This window comes from Oncorhynchus keta, chromosome 19 (genome assembly GCF_023373465.1).
Source record: "Oncorhynchus keta strain PuntledgeMale-10-30-2019 chromosome 19, Oket_V2, whole genome shotgun sequence".
Lineage (NCBI taxonomy): Eukaryota > Metazoa > Chordata > Actinopteri > Salmoniformes > Salmonidae > Oncorhynchus > Oncorhynchus keta.
In genome coordinates, this window is record NC_068439.1 from 85,460,265 (window position 1) to 85,479,899 (window position 19,635).

A 19,635-nucleotide genomic window follows, 5' to 3' on the forward strand; every position below is an offset into this window, starting at 1 on the left:
TATGTCCTCGGGGGGGGTTGTTGTCAGGAGGACTATCAGGGTGGCTGACGGGGGGTGCTCAGAGGGGGTGACACGCGCCATCCCCCTCAACCTCTCCTCCAGCAGTCTGATCCTCTCCTCTAGTGCTCTGTTCTTCTCCTGCTCTTGCATTTTATATTGTTGAAGTTGTCTCACTTCATTCCAGAGTGCAGATATGTCTCTGTCCACCTCCTGCTCTCCGGGTCTAGTTAAGGGGGTGTTGTTGTGCTGGACTGTTGTCTGGGTCTGGTTGAGGGGGTGTTGTTGTGCTGGACTGTTGTCTGGGTCTGTGCTGACTGGAGTAGAATCACCTGCTGTTCCAGCTCCACCTGCCTTACCCCCAGCTGGGTGAATGTATCCTTCATTTCAATGAGGGGGTAGTACTCTGTGCTGGGAGATTGACTTTCCGCTTGGAGTTGCACGTTTGTGGGGTTATTTAATGAAGACTTCTGGTCTGACCCACTCGGGGTGGGGGTATCTATCTCAAGGGAGAGCTTCTCCTGCTGAGCTAATTCTTTGATTAGGTGAAAGTCCAGCGGAAACTGTTTGGGGTTGGCCTGTACCATTACTGTTCCAGACTTATAGAGGTTTATATTAGCCGACACAGAGTCCTCGTTGTCTAGTATCCTGAGTTTCCACCCCTAGTTAACCTTCCCCGCTCTTAACAATGGGGTAGTGTGCTAATATAGCACTGTGCCCTGCCAGGGGATGGTCTGGTTAATATAGCACTGTGCCCTGCCAGGGGATGGTTTGTGTGGAAGATGAGTTTGCTGATGTTCCCATTTTTATAATAGTCAGCAAAAAGTGTCTCTTGATTTTCCATAAGGAGCTTCATTTAATGATATTTTCCTGCCTTATCATTCTTTACATACACAGGGTACTGTATTTTAATGACCTCTGAACAGGTTCCAGGTTGGATGGTGTGTTCAGGTTTCTGATGTTTTCCAGACTGTTTCCTGTATAGCTTTGGAATAAACACCTTTGGTAGCTGGAAGCCTTCCAGGTGATTCCGTAATTCCCTCCAAAATCAGGTTGTGGGTTTTGAGTTTTGATTTGGAGTGAAGGTTATGTTGTAGAGGGTAGTATCCTGTCTATGTCCTGGTGACATAGTGTTGTAGAGGGTAGTATCCTGTATATGTCCTGGTGACATAGTGTTGTAGTGGGTAGTATCCTGTATATGTCCTGGTGACATACATAGTGTTGTAGAGGGTAGTATCCTGTACATGTCCTGGTGACATAGTGTTGTGGAGGGTAGAATCCTGTATATGTCCTGGTGACATAGTGTTGTAGAGGGTAGTATCCTGTCTATGTCCTGGTGACATAGTGAAGGTTATTTTGTGGAGGGTAGTATCCTGTATATGTCCTGGTGACATAGTGTTGTGGAGGGTAGTATCCTGTATATGTCCTAGTGACATAGTGTTGTGGAGGGTAGTATCCTGTATATGTCCTGGTGACATAGTGAAGGTTATGTTGTGGAGGGTAGTAACCTGTATATGTCCTGGTGACATAGTGTTGTGGAGGGTAGTATCCTGTATATGTCCTGGTGACATAGTGTTGTGGTGGGTAGTATCCTGTGTATGTCCTGGTGACATAGTGTTGTGGAGGGTAGTATCCTGTATATGTCCTGTGTGTTGTGGAGGGTAGTATCCTGTATATGTCCTGGTGACATAGTGAAGGTTATGTTGTGGAGGGTAGTATCCTGTATATGTCCTGGTGACATAGTGAAGGTTATGTTGTGGAGGGTAGTATCCTGTATATGTCCTGGTGACATAGTGTTGTAGAGGGTAGTATCCTGTATATGTCCTGGTGACATAGTGTTGTAGAGGGTAGTATCATGTATATGTCCTGGTGACATAGTGTTATGGAGGGTAGTATCCTGTATATGTCCTGGTGACATAGTGTTGTGGAGGGTAGTATCCTGTATATGTCCTGGTGACATAGTGAAGGTTATGTTGTAGAGGGTAGTATCCTGTATATGTCCTGGTGACATAGTGTTATGGAGGGTAGTATCCTGTATATGTCCTGGTGACATAGTGTTGTAGAGGGTAGTATCCTGTATATGTCCTGGTGACATAGTGTTGTAGTAGTATCCTGTATATGTCCTGGTGACATAGTGTTGTAGAGGGTAGTATCCTGTATATGTCCTGGTGACATAGTGTTGTAGAGGGAAGTATCATGTATATGTCCTGGTGACATAGTGTTGTGGAGGGTAGTATCCTGTATATGTCCTGGTGACATAGTGTTGTGGAGGGTAGTATCCTGTATATGTCCTGGTGACATAGTGTTGTAAAGGGTAGTATCCTGTATATGTCCTGGTGACATAGTGTTGTAGAGGGTAGTATCCTGTATATGTCCTGGTGACATAGTGTTGTAGAGGGTAATAATGTATCCTGTATATGTCCTGGTGACATAGTGTTGTGAAGGGTAGTATCCTGTATATGTCCTGGTGACATAGTGTTGTGAAGGGTAGTATCCTGTATATGTCCTGGTGACATAGTGTTGTGGAGGGTAGTATCCTGTATATGTCCTGGTGACATAGTGAAGGTTATGTTGTAGAGGGTAGTATCCTGTATATGTCCTGGTGACATAGTGTTGTAGAGGGTAGTATCCTGTATATGTCCTGGTGACATAGTGTTGTGGAGGGTAGTATCCTGTATATGTCCTGGTGACATAGTGTTGTGGAGGGTAGTATCCTGTATATGTCCTGGTGACATAGTGTTGTGGAGGGTAGTATCCTGTATATGTCCTGGTGACATAGTGTTGTAGTGGGTAGTATCCTGTATATGTCCTGGTGACATAGTGTTGTAGAGGGTAGTATCCTGTATATGTCCTGGTGACATAGTGTTGTGGAGGGTAGTATCCTGTATATGTCCTGGTGACATAGTGAAGGTTATGTTGTAGAGGGTAGTATCCTGTATATGTCCTGGTGACATAGTGTTGTAGTGGGTAGTATCCTGTATATGTCCTGGTGACATAGTGTTGTAGAGGGTAGTATCCTGTACATGTCCTGGTGACATAGTGTTGTGGAGGGTAGAATCCTGTATATGTCCTGGTGACATAGTGTTGTGGAGGGTAGTATCCTGTATATGTCCTGGTGACATAGTGTTGTGGAGGGTAGTATCCTGTATATGTCCTGGTGACATAGTGAAGGTTATGTTGTAGAGGGTAGTATCCTGTATATGTCCTGGTGACATAGTGTTGTGGAGGGTAGTATCCTGTATATGTCCTGGTTACATAGTGAAGGTTATGTTGTAGAGGGTAGTATCCTGTATATGTCCTGGTGACATAGTGTTGTGGAGGGTAGTATCCTGTATATGTCCTGGTGACATAGTGGTTATGTTGTAGAGGGTAGTATCCTGTATATGTCCTGGTGACATAGTGTTGTGGAGGGTAGTATCCTGTATATGTCCTGGTGACATAGTGAAGGTTATGTTGTGAGGGTAGTATCCTGTCTATGTCCTGGTGACATAGTGAAGGTTATGTTGTGGAGCAGGGTAAAGTCAAATGGACGGAGGGCCAAATAAAAAATTTACCTGGTGACATAGTGTTCGAATGTTCATTGAAAATTTTTTTAAATGACGCATATAGTCTAGTAACCTAATTGAACCTACTGAAAACCTAACAAATATATTCCAATATGATCAGATAAATAAAGCAATATTTTCTTATGGCTCTGTCAGTAATCTTTAATTTTCAACAGACACAAAAGACAAATTTCCTTTATATAAAAATCCCCATAACATGAACATTAAATGAAAGAAACCGGTATTCAAGGCACCATCAGTAGCCTATATTTTCTATTTTAGCAAAAGTGGGCTAAATTTACTTCAAAGAAAAAAACAATAATAGCAATTTTCTATCATCCACTCAACTGAAATATTTTAAAAATATAATTGGATTGAAATACAATAAAATAAAGTGTCTATTAATCAAAAACAACACTTTGTTTAAGGAGAAGTAACATGCAGTGAAAACAAATATTAAACTGTCCTTGAACTGACAAATAGTGATTGCACAGTAATGTTCACTTGTTTGAGGTTGAGGGTGATACTTGTGGTGTCCCATCTTTCCACAAGTTCATCAATGTTCCTCTGAGCTGACAGAATTGAGTGGAGGTGTTCAGTAAGTCGACTTCTGTGTGATGTTTTGTTCAAGTTCATCAAAGAAAACAGTTGTTCACACAGGTATGTGCCTGACAACGTGAGCAGCCTGGATGCGCAGCTGTTGTGTCGGGAGGAAACGGGTAACTCCGCAGCACCCACTGCCGCATATTTTGCCTCAGTGCATCATTGTTGGAGGTCAATCAACTCCATTTGGAGGTTTGGTGGTGAGCTTTCCACGTCAACAGCAAATGGGTTATTCCAACCTGTTTTTTGTGCTTCAAAGTCAGCAAATCGGTCAGCGGCAATACCTGTTTTATCATGTCCTGGTGACATATGGTCTGGCAGCTGGGAAAGTGGCTCAAATTTTCTTTCCGCATCTCGTCTCCCACAGAGTCAGTTTGGTTTTAAATGTCACTGTACTGTACATATCAGAGATGACACGATCCCGACCCTGCAGCTGCAAGTTCATTGCATTCAGATGACTGTAATATGTCACAGAAAAGCCATTTCACACAGAAACATTTCGTCTTGGATTTGTGTTGTGTCTTTCCCTTTGCTGTCCAAGAACAGACAAATCTCCTCACGAAGCTCGAAACATCTTTGAAGCACCTTTCCCTGGCTTAGCCATCGCACCTCTGTGTGATAAGGCAAATCACCATGCTCCGTTTCTAACTCCGTCAGAAATGCCTTGAACTGGCGGTGATTCAAACTTTGGCTCTGATAAAGTCTGTGCTGATGATGCTCATTACATGCTCCATTTTCAAGTTTACCGTTGGTGTATGATACAATGATAAGCTGTCAGCTCACCTGTCGCGTTTTCCTCTTGCATCTTTTCCCGTATCTTCGCCATCCGTCCTGTGTCCACACATAGTGCTTGTTGTCAAACCCACGAGGGCAGCTCCATCTCATTTACACATCTTGTCTTCATACAAATCATGCCCCGTAGTTGTGCCATGTCCTGTCACGCTTAGGCTGGAGTCCACTCCGCGGATGAAAATTGACAACTGGGCAATGTCAGAAATGTCGGTGCTCTCATCCACAGCCAAGGAATATGCAATGAAATCTTTTCCCTTTTTCACAAGCTGCTCTTTTAGATTGATGGACAACTGGTCTACTCTCTCGGCAATGGTGTTTCTGCTCAGACTCAATTTAAAAGAGTTGCCTTTTTCTGGGCAAACTTCGTTTTAATCATGCAGTTTTTGAAAATCCCCCTCCGTAAATGGCCGGGCTGATTTTCTCTTCTGCCAAAATAAAACTGGCCTTGAAGCAGCCTGGCCTTGTGATTTGGCTTTTTGAACAGAGCCTGTCGAGATTTGAGGCCTCGTTTTAATTCCTCTGCCTTTGTAGCCTTTGTTCCATGTCCATATTCTTGTTTTTGTCCGCGTGTTTCGTTTCATAATGTCGTCTCAGATTATACTCTTTCAGTACCGCCACACTTTCTCCACACAGAAGACACACAGGTTTTCCAGCTACCTCCGTGAACAAATACTCCGACTCCCACCTTGTTTGAAACCCCGGTTCTCAGTGTCACCTTCCGTTTTGCCATTTTTGATGGGTATCTGAAAGTTAATTTTACTGTGATGCTGACAACTGCTGTGCCAATAAATATTGAAATGAAGCAGCCTACTGCTCGGTCGTCACCGTTGCATTGTGGGAAATGTAGTATTGGTGCGTGTAAAGATCTCGGGCTGCCGGCTTGCTGCGGTCTGCGGGCCTTCTATCAAGATCATCCCAGGGGCCGTAAAAAACCTTCTCGCGGGCCGGATGTGGCTTGACTCTGACATATGTGTTGTGGAGGGTAGTATCCTGTATATGTTCCTGACAAAAAAATCCAAGTTTATCTAACTTAATCAATTTTTTTAAGAACATGCTGAAAAATGCAGGAGATCATCTGATCATGACCTCTCTCATCTGTTTCTCTCTCTCATCTGTTTCTCTCTCTCATCTCTCTCTCTCATCTGTTTCTCTCTCTCTTCTGTTTCACTCTCTCCGCTCTGTCTCTCTCTCTCATCTGTTTCTCTCTCTCATCTGTTTCTCTCTCTCATCTGTTTCTCTCTCTCATCTGTTTCACTCTCTCATCTGTTTCTCTCTCTCTCATCTGTTTCTCTCTCTCATCTGTTTCTCTCTCTCATCTGTTTCTCTCTCATCTGTTTCTCTCTCATCTGTTTCTCTCTCTCTCATCTGTTTCTCTCTCTCTCATCTGTTTCTCTCTCTCTCATCTGTTTCTCTCTCTCTCATCTGTTTCTCTCTCTCCGCTCTGTCTCTCTCTCTCGTTTCTCTGTCTCTTTCTCGCGCTCATCTCCCTCTCTCGCACTTCTTTCTCTGTTCTCTCATCTCTCTTTCTCTCTCCCTCTGACTCTCTCTCTCAGACCATCTCTATAGTGTACATCTTCACAGCGATGGTTGGCGTGGAGACGTGGTATGAACCAATCTGGTGGAACTTCCACTACCGAGACCTCTTCACTTTCATGATCCTCGGTGAGCTCCCGTTGGTCAGATTACTGCTGTCTGAGCTGGGATTGGACAGTTTCGTGCACCGTGCAGTGTGATTGGTTCTGATGTTATGTAAATTGATGTTGTGTTCTGATTGGTTGTTCGTGGTGTCACCACCAGGTTGTTCGTTCACTGTGACCCTTCCCATGAGCCTCTACAACGTCTTCAAGTAAGTTACAGCTCTTAGCTTACGAACTGTTAGTCATTTTCCCTTCAGACTCAACATGTAAACTTAGTAAACGTCAATCTCCTTTAGACTCAACATGTCAAGTTGGTTTAGCTGCAGTGCGTTAACCTAGCAACCTAATTTAACTCTCACTTGGATCCCCCATCAGCTTTTCTTAGTTTACTAGGAGCCCCATTAGCTGATGTTAGTTTAGTTTACTAGGTTCCCCATTAGCTGATGTTAGTTTAGTTTACTAGGAGCCCCATTAGCTGATGTTAGTTTAGTTTACTAGGAGCCCCATTAGCTGATGTTAGTTTAGTTTACTAGGAGCCCCATTAGCTGATGTTAGTTTAGTTTACTAGGTTCCCCATTAGCTGATGTTAGTTTAGTTTACTAGGTTCCCCATTAGCTGATGTTAGTTTAGTTTACTAGGTTCCCCATTAGCTGATGTTAGTTTAGTTTACTAGGAGCCCCATTAGCTGATGTTAGTTTAGTTTACTAGGAGCCCCATTAGCTGATGTTAGTTTAGTTTACTAGGTTCCCCATTAGCTGATGTTAGTTTAGTTTACTAGGTTCCCCATTAGCTGATGTTAGTTTAGTTTACTAGGAGCCCCATTAGCTGATGTTAGTTTAGTTTACTAGGAGCCCCATTAGCTGTTGTCAGTTTAGTTTACTAGGAGCCCCATTAGCTGATGTTAGTTTAGTTTACTAGGTTCCCCATTAGCTGATGTTAGTTTAGTTTACTAGGAGCCCCATTAGCTGATGTTAGTTTAGTTTACTAGGTTCCCCATTAGCTGATGTTAGTTTAGTTTACTAGGTTCCCCATTAGCTGATGTTAGTTTAGTTTACTAGGAGCCCCATTAGCTGATGTTAGTTTAGTTTACTAGGTTCCCCATTAGCTGATGTTAGTTTAGTTTACTAGGTTCCCCATTAGCTGATGTTAGTTTAGTTTACTAGTAACCCCCGTTAGCTGTGGTTAGTTTAGTTTACTAGTAACCCCCATTAGCTGTGGTTAGTTTAGTTTACTAGTAGCCCCCATTAGCTGATGTTAGTTTAGTTTACTAGGAGCCCCATTAGCTGATGTTAGTTTAGTTTACTAGGAGCCCCATTAGCTGATGTTAGTTTAGTTTACAAGTAACCCCATTAGCTGATGTTAGTTTAGTTTACTAGGTTCCCCATTAGCTGTTGTTAGTTTAGTTTACAAGTAACCCCATTAGCTGATGTTAGTTTAGTTTACTAGTAGCCCCATTAGCTGATGTTAGTTTAGTTTACTAGTTCCCCATTAGCTGATGTTAGTTTAGTTTACTAGTAACCCCATTAGCTGATGTTAGTTTAGTTTACAAGTAACCCCATTAGCTGATGTTAGTTTAGTTTACTAGGTTCCCCATTAGCTGATGTTAGTTTAGTTTACTAGGTTCCCCATTAGCTGATGTTAGTTTAGTTTACTAGGAGCCCCATTAGCTGATGTTAGTTTAGTTTACTAGTAGCCCCATTAGCTGATGTTAGTTTAGTTTACTAGTAGCCCCATTAGCTGATGTTAGTTTAGTTTACTAGTAGCCCCATTAGCTGATGTTAGTTTAGTTTACTAGGAGCCCCATTAGCTGATGTTAGTTTAGTTTACTAGGAGCCCCATTAGCTGATGTTAGTTTAGTTTACTAGTAGCCCCATTAGCTGATGTTAGTTTAGTTTACAAGGAGCCCCATTAGCTGATGTTAGTTTAGTTTACTAGGAGCCCCATTAGCTGATGTTAGTTTAGTTTACTAGTAGCCCCATTAGCTGATGTTAGTTTAGTTTACTAGTAGCCCCATTAGCTGATGTTAGTTTAGTTTACTAGTAGCCCCATTAGCTGATGTTAGTTTAGTTTACTAGGTTCCCCATTAGCTGATGTTAGTTTAGTTTACTAGTAACCCCATTAGCTGATGTTAGTTTAGTTTACTAGTAGCCCCATTAGCTGATGTTAGTTTAGTTTACTAGGAGCCCCATTAGCTGATGTTAGTTTAGTTTACTAGGAGCCCCATTAGCTGATGTTAGTTTAGTTTACTAGGTTCCCCATTAGCTGATGTTAGTTTAGTTTACTAGGTTCCCCATTAGCTGTTGTCAGTTTAGTTTACTAGGAGCCCCATTAGCTGATGTTAGTTTAGTTTACTAGGAGCCCTGTTAGCTGATGTTAGTTTAGTTTACTAGGTTCCCCATTAGCTGATGTTAGTTTAGTTTACTAGGTTCCCCATTAGCTGATGTTAGTTTAGTTTACTAGTAGCCCCATTAGCTGATGTTAGTTTAGTTTACTAGGTTCCCCATTAGCTGATGTTAGTTTAGTTTACTAGGTTCCCCTGTTAGCTGATGTTAGTTTAGTTTACTAGTAACCCCATTAGCTGATGTTAGTTTAGTTTACTAGGTTCCCCATTAGCTGTGGTTAGTTTAGTTTACTAGTAACCCCCTTAGCTGTGGTTAGTTTAGTTTACTAGTAACCCCGTTAGCTGTGGTTAGTTTAGTTTACTAGTAACCCCGTTAGCTGTGGTTAGTTTAGTTTACTAGTAACCCCCGTTAGCTGTGGTTAGTTTAGTTTACTAGTAACCCCTGTTAGCTGTGGTTAGTTTAGTTTACTAGTAACCCCTTTAGCTGTGGTTAGTTTAGTTTACTAGTAACCCCTGTTAGCTGTGGTTAGTTTAGTTTACTAGTAACCCCGTTAGCTGTGGTTAGTTTAGTTTACTAGTAACCCCGTTAGCTGTTAGTTTAGATTAATAGGATCCTAGTAAACTAAACTAACAACTTACTTGATCATGACAGGGCTTTAGAGGTAACCCTCTCTTTTATCTCCGCCTCTCTCTCAGGGCGTCTCGTAATAACACTCTGAAACACAGCAGTATGTACGAGGCCTTCCTCCCCTTCCTCTCTCCTGTCCTCCTCTGCCTCCTCTCCTCTGTCTGGGTGATTTTCTCTCCATCCGGCATCCTCCAGCAGCAGCCCAGAGTCTTCTACCTCATGGTGGGGACAGCCTTCGCTAATGTCACAGTGAGTCACACACATGCACCAGCTCTAACTACACACACCACACACACACTGCACCAGGCCCTCTCCTGTCTACAGGTCCTCTCCTGTCTTTACAGGCCCTCCTGTCTACAGGCCCCTCCTGTCTTTACAGGCCCTCTCCTGTCTTTACAGGCCCCTCCTGTCTTTACAGGCCCCCTCCTGTCTTTACAGGCCCCTCCTGTCTTTACAGGCCCCCTCCTGTCTACAGGCCCCTCCTGTCTACAGGCCCCCTCCTGTCTACAGGCCCTCTCCTGTCTACAGGCCCTCCCTGTCTTTACAGGCCCCTCCTGTCTTTACAGGCCCCTCCTGTCTACAGGCCCCTCCTGTCTTTACAGGCCCCTGGGATCTTGAGTTAGAATAGTAGAATACACAAGGTTCCATTTTGGAATGTGTTTGTGCATCAGCAGTTTCTCTTATGTCAGTCACTGACAGCTACATGTAAAATACATTATTAAGTTAAGTCTAGCTGCCAGCTATCTTTAATTTGTAATAATCATGGTTGAATTACTGACCGGGAGGCCCCCATTCATTTTATTGTCACTCTGTCAGACGTCTTATTAAAAACTGTAGCATTTCTCTCCACCCTATGCAACATGTGTCTCTGACTGCACGTGTGGGTACGCAGCCCCACGAGCCACAGCAGCCCCACGAGCCACAGCAGCCCCACGAGCCACAGCAGCCCCACGAGCCACAGCAGCCCCACGAGCCCCACGAGCCACAGCAGCCCCTCATGATGAGCGTAGATTTTTGTGGCCCCCATTTTAAAGTTCCCTGCTCTCCACAAATAAAGATATGAACTACATAACTGCTGAGTCTGTGTGTGTCTGCAGTGTAAGCTGATCGTGTGCCAGATGAGTAACACCCGTTGCCAACCGCTGAGCTGGCTGCTGGTTCCCATGGCGACGGTGGTGTTGTTGGCGGTTACAGGGCTGGTTGCTAACGAGACGCTGTTGATCTACGTGTGGACGGCCATCGTCATACTCACACACATACACTACGGCGTGTCAGTGGTGAGTACACACACACACACACACACACTACAGTGTCAGTGGTGAGTACACACACACACACACACACTACAGTGTCAGTGGTGAGTACACACACACACACACACACTACAGTGTCAGTGGTGAGTACACACACACACACACACACTACAGTGTCAGTGGTGAGTACACACACACACACACACTACAGTGTCAGTGGTGAGTACACACACACACACACTACACACACACACACACACACACACACTACAGTGTCAGTGGTCAGTACACACACACACTTCAGTGGCAGTGGTCAGCACACACACACACACACACACTACAGTGGCAGTGGTGAGCAGGGTGGGAAATAAAATGTGTCGACCAGCTATGGGGGCTGTAATATTACCAGCCACATTTTCCCAAAACAATTCTAATAATGAAGATGAATCACAGAAAACACTGTACCACGCTTTAATCACTGTAGCTAACTATCTCTTCCAGAGCCAAAACAAACACCAACTAAATGTTGTGTGTTTTCTGCTCCCTGTTGCTCTGTTTGTCTACTGTGTCCTGAAGGTCCCAGACATTTTCTGTATTCAGGGTTCACTCAAACATTGTTTTAGGCTTTATTTTGATATTGGGATTGTATGTCGATTTGCTCTCCATAAATATGTAATCTGATAAATTTGTTTCAGTCTCTGAATTGTTTAATGTAACCTTTTGCTGCCAGCTCCTGATATCAGGGCATGAGAACAACAATCTGTCCCCTGAATTAGCATAGTTTGCCCCCAGCTGGCACACATTTGCACTAGGCCCGAGCTTGTATTTCTCCAGGGAAACTAGCTGAACTATGCTAGTTTTCATCCTCATTGGCAAACTTGGCAAACTTCATTGTTACGGTGCTGTCGCTCTGTCGTTGCGGCGCTGTCGCTCTGTCGTTGCGGCGCTGTCGCTCTGTCGTTACGGCGCTGTCGCTCTGTCGTTACGGCGCTGTCGCTCTGTCGTTACGGCGCTGTCGCTCTGTCGTTACGGCGCTGTCGCTCTGTCGTTACGGCGCTGTCGCTCTGTCGTTACGGCGCTGTCGCTCTGTCGTTACGGCGCTGTCGCTCTGTCGTTACGGCGCTGTCGCTCTGTCGTTACGGCGCTGTCGCTCTGTCGTTACGGCGCTGTCGCTCTGTCGTTACGGCGCTGTCGCTCTGTCTTACGGCGCTGTCGCTCTGTCGTTACACGGCGCGCGCTTTCGCTCTGTCGCTTACGGCGCTTGTCGCTCTCTGTCGTTACGTGTCGTTGTCGTTACGGCGCTTTCGCTCTGTCGTTCGCTCTGTCGTTACGGCGCTGTCGCTTTGTCGTTACGGGCGCTGTCGCTCTGTGTCCTTACGGCGCTGTCGTTACGGGTCGCTCTGTCGTTACGGCGCTGTCGCTTACGGGCGCTGTCCTGTACGGGCGCTGTCGCTTTGTCGTTACGGCGCTGTCGCTCTGTGTCGCTCTTCGTTACGGCGCTGTCGCTCTGTCGTTACGGCGCTGTCGCTCTGTCGTTACGGCTGCTGTCGCTCTGTCGTTACGGCGCTGTCGCTCTGTCGTTACGGCGCTGTCGCTCTTACGTGTCGCTCTGTCGTTACGGGCGCTGCGCTCTGTCGTTACGCTTTGCTCTGTCTTACGGCGCTGCCGCTCTGTCGCTCTGCCGTTACGGCGCTGTCGCTCTGCCGTTACGGCGCTGTCGCTCTGCCGTTACGGCGCTGGCGCTGTCGCTCTGCCGTGTCGTTACGGGCGCTGTCGCTTGTGTCCTTACGGCGCTGTCGCTCTGTGTCGCTCTGTCGTTACGGCGCTGTCGTTACGGCGCTGTCGCTCTGTCTGTCTTACGGGCGCTGTCGCTTTGTCCTTTACGGGCGCTGTCGCTCTGTGTCGCTTGTCGGGCGCTGTCGCTCTGTCGTTACGGCGCTGTCGCTCTGTCGTTACGGCGCTTTCGCTCTGTCGTTACGGCGCTGTCGCTCTGTCGTTACGGCGCTGTCGCTCTGTCGTTACGGCGCTTTCGCTCTGTCGTTACGGCGCTGTCGCTCTGTCGTTACGGCGCTGTCGCTCTGTCGTTACGGCGCTGTCGTTACGGCGCTGTCGTTACGGCAATATCCAGGCTGTAATGAAAACTAATGGGACTGTAGCAAAATCCGGGGTGTGAACTACGTTTCTGTTCAAGCATTGATTTGCATAGAAATGGACCAATCATATTTTAGTAAAGTTTAAAAAACTGACCCCTCTGACGCTGTACGATACATTTAGACGTATCGCGACATAACACGTTGTGTCATACAGCCTCTCTCCACCAGGTGTAGCGCTTCTCTCGCAGATTTAAAAGAAGACAGGGACAGGGGAGGTACCTAGTCAGTTGTACAACATAATGCATTAATTTGTATCGTCATCACTGCCAGCCATCATGACTCTCAAAAGCCGCGACAGCCGCTGTTTACTTCTGAACTTTAGCGCCGCCCTAAAAACCCCATTCAAATTTGACACAAATCAAATAGGTATGTAGTCTAGTGGTTAGTGCGTTGGACTAGTAACTGGAAGGTTGCGAGTTCAAACCCCTGAGCTGACAAGGTACAAATCTGTCGTTCTGCCCATGAACAGGCAGTTAACCCACTGTTCAGGGGCCGTCATTGAAAATAAAAATTTGTTCTTAACTGACTTGCCTAGTTAAATAAAGGTCAAATTAAATGTAATGACACATTATATAAACTCTTTAAGGTGTTTTATTAAACTTACTAAAGGTGATAAGTTGGACAAGTCGGGTGAAAAAAGCTGTTTCCCAACACAACATATCTCCTCCCCCTTTCACTATTACTCAGTAGCCTTCCGCCTCTGCCTTTTAAAAAATACTGGATGAAGCTCAATTGCCTTCTAACGCTAGCTAGCAGGGATTTTGACACATTGAAAGCTTACTAGCTGCATCCTAGCTAGCAAGGTTGCTTGATTAGCTTGCTAGTAGCTGATGTCATGGCAAGCAAGGTGAGAATTTAGCTAGCTAGCCTATTTGTTATGCTAGTGAATGATGATGCTAACCAGTTAGCTAGCTAGTAATCTAAAAATATAGCTAGCTAGTACTGGCAGTATGGGGTAACGGTAGTTACATCGTGGTGAGATCTAATTAAATTCATCAACATCTTGCCAGAATGGCCATCTAGCTAGATATTAGCAAGGACTCACCAAGTCTCTACCTACCTAGTTAGCAACATAGCTAGCTTCAGAGTTACATGGTTACCTAGGAAACGAAGGACATCTGAATTTTCATTTTGCCCACAGTGGCAGACTTGATCACATCAGCTCACAGTGACCAATCGATAAATGGCAGAGTGGCCAAATGCTAGGTTTGAGATTTAGCCATTGTAAGTTAAATGATACGCTCTCTCCATCCTCTCCTCCACCTCCTCCCTCTCTCCTCTTTCTCCAGGTGAACCAGCTCAGCGATCACTTCAACATCTTTGCCTTCTCTCTGATGAAGCCCAGCACTGACTGACAGGACCAGGGGCAAATCGGCTTGCAGGGAGCAGAGGTTTAGACCCTCCTACCTCCCTCTGCAGCCAACCGACACTTCACTCTCATTACCATGGAAACACACCACTCCCCCCACGAGGATTCTACCACCCATCTGATCTCTGACCCTCCGCCCTGGCACACACACACACCCCCCACCCCCTTCCTGCGCAGTGTCAGTTTGGGGGCTTCCCTCAGAACTTTGGGGGCGGCATCCCGGGGCTCTTGGTTCCTTGGCTGCTGATAGGTTGAGCTGATGAGCCAATGAGATGTTGTTTCCTACGGAAATATTCTTTAGCCGGGAGGACAGGAGCCCAGACCACACACACACTGCTTACAGACACACTTAGACACACTTACACAAACGCCACAGTTGTTCCTTTAAACACACACACACACTCTTATGAATGTTCAGTATGTTATTGCCTTGGGGAAATGTCATTTCAGTTAGTTAGTTTGACAGACAGGTCTGACCCACCCCTGACCTCTCGTTTGACAGACAGGTCTGACCCACCCCTGACCTCTAGTTTGACAGACAGCTCTGCTCCACTCCTGACCTCTAACCCCTGACCTCATCTGAATCGTGCGGTCGGTCCGTCAGTTGGTGTGTCATGGTTCTATCAAGGGTATGAAGGCGGAGTCTCAGCTGTCTTCTGATTGGAGTGTTGAGGGGAAGTGAAACTGTCTGTCTTTATATGGCAACATGATTATTAAAATGGGGTTTTGTTTTTTTATTTAGAGAAAGAACTGAACAAAGAGAATATTATTATGATCTAAAAATACTCCGCTAATTCAGCTGAGGTGTGTGTGAAACATGCTCTCACACACGTGCGCACTACACACATGCTTGGTGATGACAGTTGGTAGTCTGAGTTAACTGTGAGGCCAGTTCTGACCAATCAGGGCCCTTTGGGGGGTGAGACAGAGGGTGGAAACACTCAATCATGGACCTCGCTCAGCGCTGACCCCAGGATGACCCCTGAGCTGTGAACTGTAGTGACCTCTGTAGTCTGAACTCTGACCTCCAGAATCCTCCCACACCTGAGGTGTCGTCGTGGCAAAAGGCCGATTCGTGCTCGAGTTCTTTTTTTTTTTTTTGAATTATTTTTCATTTGATTTCCTCTCTGTTAATCTCTCATAGCTGGGGTGTTTGTGTGTGTGTGTGTGTGTGTTGGTAGCAGCAGCGCTTGAATGAAGAGTGTGTCTGAAAACCGCCAGCGGAGCGACTCACTCTGAGGGAACAGGCTGCCATGACCACAACCCCATGAGATATACCTGTCACTGTCTGTACTGTCACACCTGTATTACTGTAACACCTGGTATACACCTGTAACACTGTCTGTCTGTTCCTTCTGTTGGACCAACGTCTGTCTGTTTGCCCCATTATATTGACTGGATACTCTAGTGGCTGCAATGAAAAGAAATGTCTTTCAAAAAGGCAGTCGGGAGGAGATCAGGTGGGACCATTCTAGCCAATGAGAGGGCAGACATGGGTGTAAAGAACAGGCACAACGGTTACCACAGCCACAAAGTCAAATTTGGTATATTGTTTTTCAATTTTTAGTTTAAAGTTAAGGTTAGGCCTAAGGTTAGGTTTAAAATCACATTTTAAGAACAGACAATTTTTTAAATAGGCGGTTTTATCAAGTAAAATGTTGCTGCTCATTGCGTACACATTTTGCAGATGTTATTGCGGGTGCAGCGAAATGCTTATGTTACTCGCTCCAACAGCTCAGTAATACTGAACAATACCAAACAATACACACAAATCCAAAATATTAAAAAGAATTAATAAAAATAAAAATATTTGAAGGAGCAATATCCGGAATATATACAGTATATACAATATATACAGTACCAGTCAAGTTTGGACACCTTTTCTTTATTTCTACATTGTAGAATAATAGTGACGACTTAAACTATGAAATAACACATGCAGTAACCAAAAAACTGTTAAACAAAAATAGATTTTAGATTCTTCAAAGTTGCCACCCTTTGCCTGGACAGCTTTTCACACTCTTGGCATTCTCTCAACCAGCTTCACCTGGAATGCTTTTCCAACAGTCTTGGTGGAGTTCCCACATATACTGAGCACTTGTTGACTGCATTTCCTTCCCCCTTCATTTCATTTGGGTGATTGTGGAGGCCAGGTCATCTGATGCAGCACTCCATCACTCTCCTTGGTCAAATAGCCCTTACACAGCCTGGAGGTGTGTTGGGTCATTGTCCTGTTAAAAATAAATGATAGTCCCACTAAGTCTAAACCAGATGGGATGGCGTATCGCTGTAGTAGTCATGCTGGTTAAGTGTACCTTGAATTCTAAATAAATCACTGATAGTGTCACCAGCAAAGCACCATCACACCACCACCTCCATGCTTCACGGTGGGAACCACACATGCGGAGATCATCCGTTCACCTACTCTGCATCTCACAAAGACACGGCGGTTGGAACCAGAAATCTCAAATTTGGACTCATCAGACCAAAGGAAAGATTTCCCCTGGTGTAATATACATTGCTCGTGTTTCTTGGCCCAAGCAAGTCTCCTCTTCTTATTGGTGTCCTTTAGTAGTGGTTTATTTGCAGTAATTTGACCATGAAGGCCTGATTCACGCAGTCTCCCCTGAACAGTTGATGTTGAGATGTGTCTGTTACTTGAACTCTGTGAAGCATTTCTTTGGACTGCAATCTGAGGTATCCGTCCAAATGAACTTATTCTCTGCAGCAGAGGTAATTCTGGGTTATCCTGCAGCAGAGGTAACTCTGGGTCTTCCTTTCCTGTGGCGGTCCTCACGAGAGACAGTTTCATCATAGCGCTAGATTGTTTTTGTAACTGCACTTGAAGAAACTTTCAAAGTTCTTGACATTTTCCGTATTGACTCACCTTCATGTCTTAAAGTAATGATGGACTGTCGTTTCTCTTTGCTTATTTGAGGTGTTCTTACCATAATATGGACTTAGCCCTAATAGGTAAAAGACCATCTTCTGTATACCACCCATACCATGTCACAACACAACTGATCGGCTCAAATGCATTACGAAGGAGAGAAATTCCTCAAGTTAACCTTTTAACAAGGTACACCTGTCATTTGAAATGCATTCCAGGTAACTACATCATGAAGCTGGTTGAGAGATGCCAAAAGTGTGAAAAGCGGTCATCAAGGCAAAGGGTGGCTATTTGAAGAATCTCAAATATAAAATATATTTTGATTTAATTATTTTTTTTAAACTCCATGATTCCATAGGTGTTATTTCATATTTTTGATGTCTTCACTATAAATATATAAAACCCTGGAATGAGTAGGTGTGTCCAAACTGTTGACTGGTACTGTATATGTATGTATATGATGGTGTGTATAGATGTTATGGACAGTATATGTGAGTAGAGAAGGTGTGTACAGCAGTAGTTAAAAACAATGAGCTATGACTAGAATGCAGTATGTGTATATATATATATATATATATGAGAAGTGGGTAACAGCATTCTGACAGTTATTCCTCTTGTCCAGATGGGATAGGGCAGTACCATGGCGATTATGTCATCCGTGGATCTGTTTTTATTATTTAACTAGGCAGGTCAGTTAAGAACAATTTCTTATTTACAATGACGGCCTACCGGGAAACAGTGGGCTAACTGCCTTGTTCAGGGACAGAACGACATATGTTTACCTTGTCAGCTCGGGGATTCCATTTAGCAACCTTTCAGTTACTGGCCCAACGCTCTAATCACTAGGCTACCTGTGGATCTATGGTGTTTGGTAAGGTGGAGTTGATATGATCCTTAACTAGCCTCTCAAAGCATTTTATGATGACAGAAGTGAGTGCTATGGGGCAATAGTCACTGAGGTCAGTTACCTTCGCTTTCTTTGATACCGGAACAATGGAGGACACCTTGAAGCAAGTGGGGACAGCAGACTGGAATAGGGAGAGATTGAACATGTCCGTAAACACTCCAGCCAGCTAGTCTGAACATGCTTTGAGGATACGGCCATCTGGGCCAGCAGCCTTAAGAGGGTTAAATGCCATGTCTGACACGGAGAAAGAGAGCTCATACTCCTCGGTGGCCCACATCAACGGCACTGTGTTTTCCTTGAAGAGGGAGCAGGTGTTTAGCTTGTCCGGGAGTAAGGTGTCAGTGACCCGACATGGCTGAAGACCCTATCACGTATGTTTTCAGTTTTGCGCGAATGCTGCCGTCTCCGCGGTTATTTGTTTTGGATAAGTTCTAATCGTAACAGTGGTAACCTCTATGCACTTCCTGGTGAACCCAGTCAGCAAGTCAGTTTATACGTCATTAAACCCAGTCACCAGTGTATACGTCAACGTTGTTAGATTGGTAAGACCAATGTTGAACAATCGCAGTCAGGTACAGGTACTTCCTGTTTAAGTTTCTACCTATAGGAAGGGAGGAGCAGAAGGGAGGCGTGATCTGATTTGCCGAAGGCAGGGCGTGGGAGGGACTTGTAACCGTCCTGGGAGGGAAAGTAGCCGTCGAGAATTCTTGATTAGCGAGTAGCGCAGGTGATGTTTTGATAAAACTACAGTATCCTCAGATTCGCTTTATTAAAGCTACAATAAAGGCGGCCTCGGGATATGCAATTTCCAGTTTATACAAAAGTCCAGTGTTTATTTTATTTTTATTTCACCTTTATTTAACCAGGTAGGCTAGTTGAGAACAAGTTCTTATTTACAACTGTGACCTGGCCAAGATAAAGCAAAGCAGTGCAACAAACAACAACAGATGGCATAAACAAACACAGTCAATAACACAATAGTAAAAGTCTATATACGGTGTGTGCAAATGAGGTAAGGAAATAAATAGCCCATAGTTGCGAAATAATTACAATTGATCAATTAAACACCGGGGTGATAGATGAGCAGAAGATGAATGTGCAAGTAGAGATACTGGGGTGCAAAGGAGCAAAAAAATAAATAACTATGTGGATGAGGTAGTTGGGTGGGCAATTTACAGATGGGCTATGTACAGGTGCAATGATCTGTAAGCTGCTCTGACAGCTGATGTCTATAGTTAGTGAGGGAGAAATGAGGCAGCAGAGAACTGGAAGGAGAGGCGGCCAAAGGCGGAATTAGCTTTTGGAGTGACCAGTGAGCTATACCTGCTGGAGCGCGTGATATGGGTGGGTGCTGCTATGGTGACCAGTGAGCTGAGATAAGGTGGGGCCTTTACCTAGCAAAGACTTATAGATGACCTGGAGCCAGCGGGTTTGGTGACAAATATGAAGCGAAGGCCAGCCAACGAGAGCACACAGGTCGCGGTGGTGGGTAGTATATGGGGCTTTGGTGACAAAACGGA

General features: G+C 44.8%; 1 protein-coding gene across 1 annotated transcript in view; it reads left to right on the forward strand.

Moving 5' to 3' along the window:
• selenoi (selenoprotein I) overlaps positions 1 to 15,661 on the forward strand; it is a 58,756-nt gene extending 43,095 nt beyond the window's left edge. Inside the window, exons 6-10 of the mRNA XM_052471682.1 lie at positions 6,491 to 6,599; positions 6,735 to 6,783; positions 9,612 to 9,792; positions 10,641 to 10,820; positions 14,239 to 15,661. Of these exons, the coding sequence (XP_052327642.1) occupies positions 6,491 to 6,599; positions 6,735 to 6,783; positions 9,612 to 9,792; positions 10,641 to 10,820; positions 14,239 to 14,346 (627 nt within the window). The 3' untranslated portion in view covers positions 14,347 to 15,661. The remainder of the gene's footprint in view (positions 1 to 6,490; positions 6,600 to 6,734; positions 6,784 to 9,611; positions 9,793 to 10,640; positions 10,821 to 14,238) is intronic.
• The last annotated feature ends 3,974 nt before the right edge of the window (positions 15,662 to 19,635 follow it).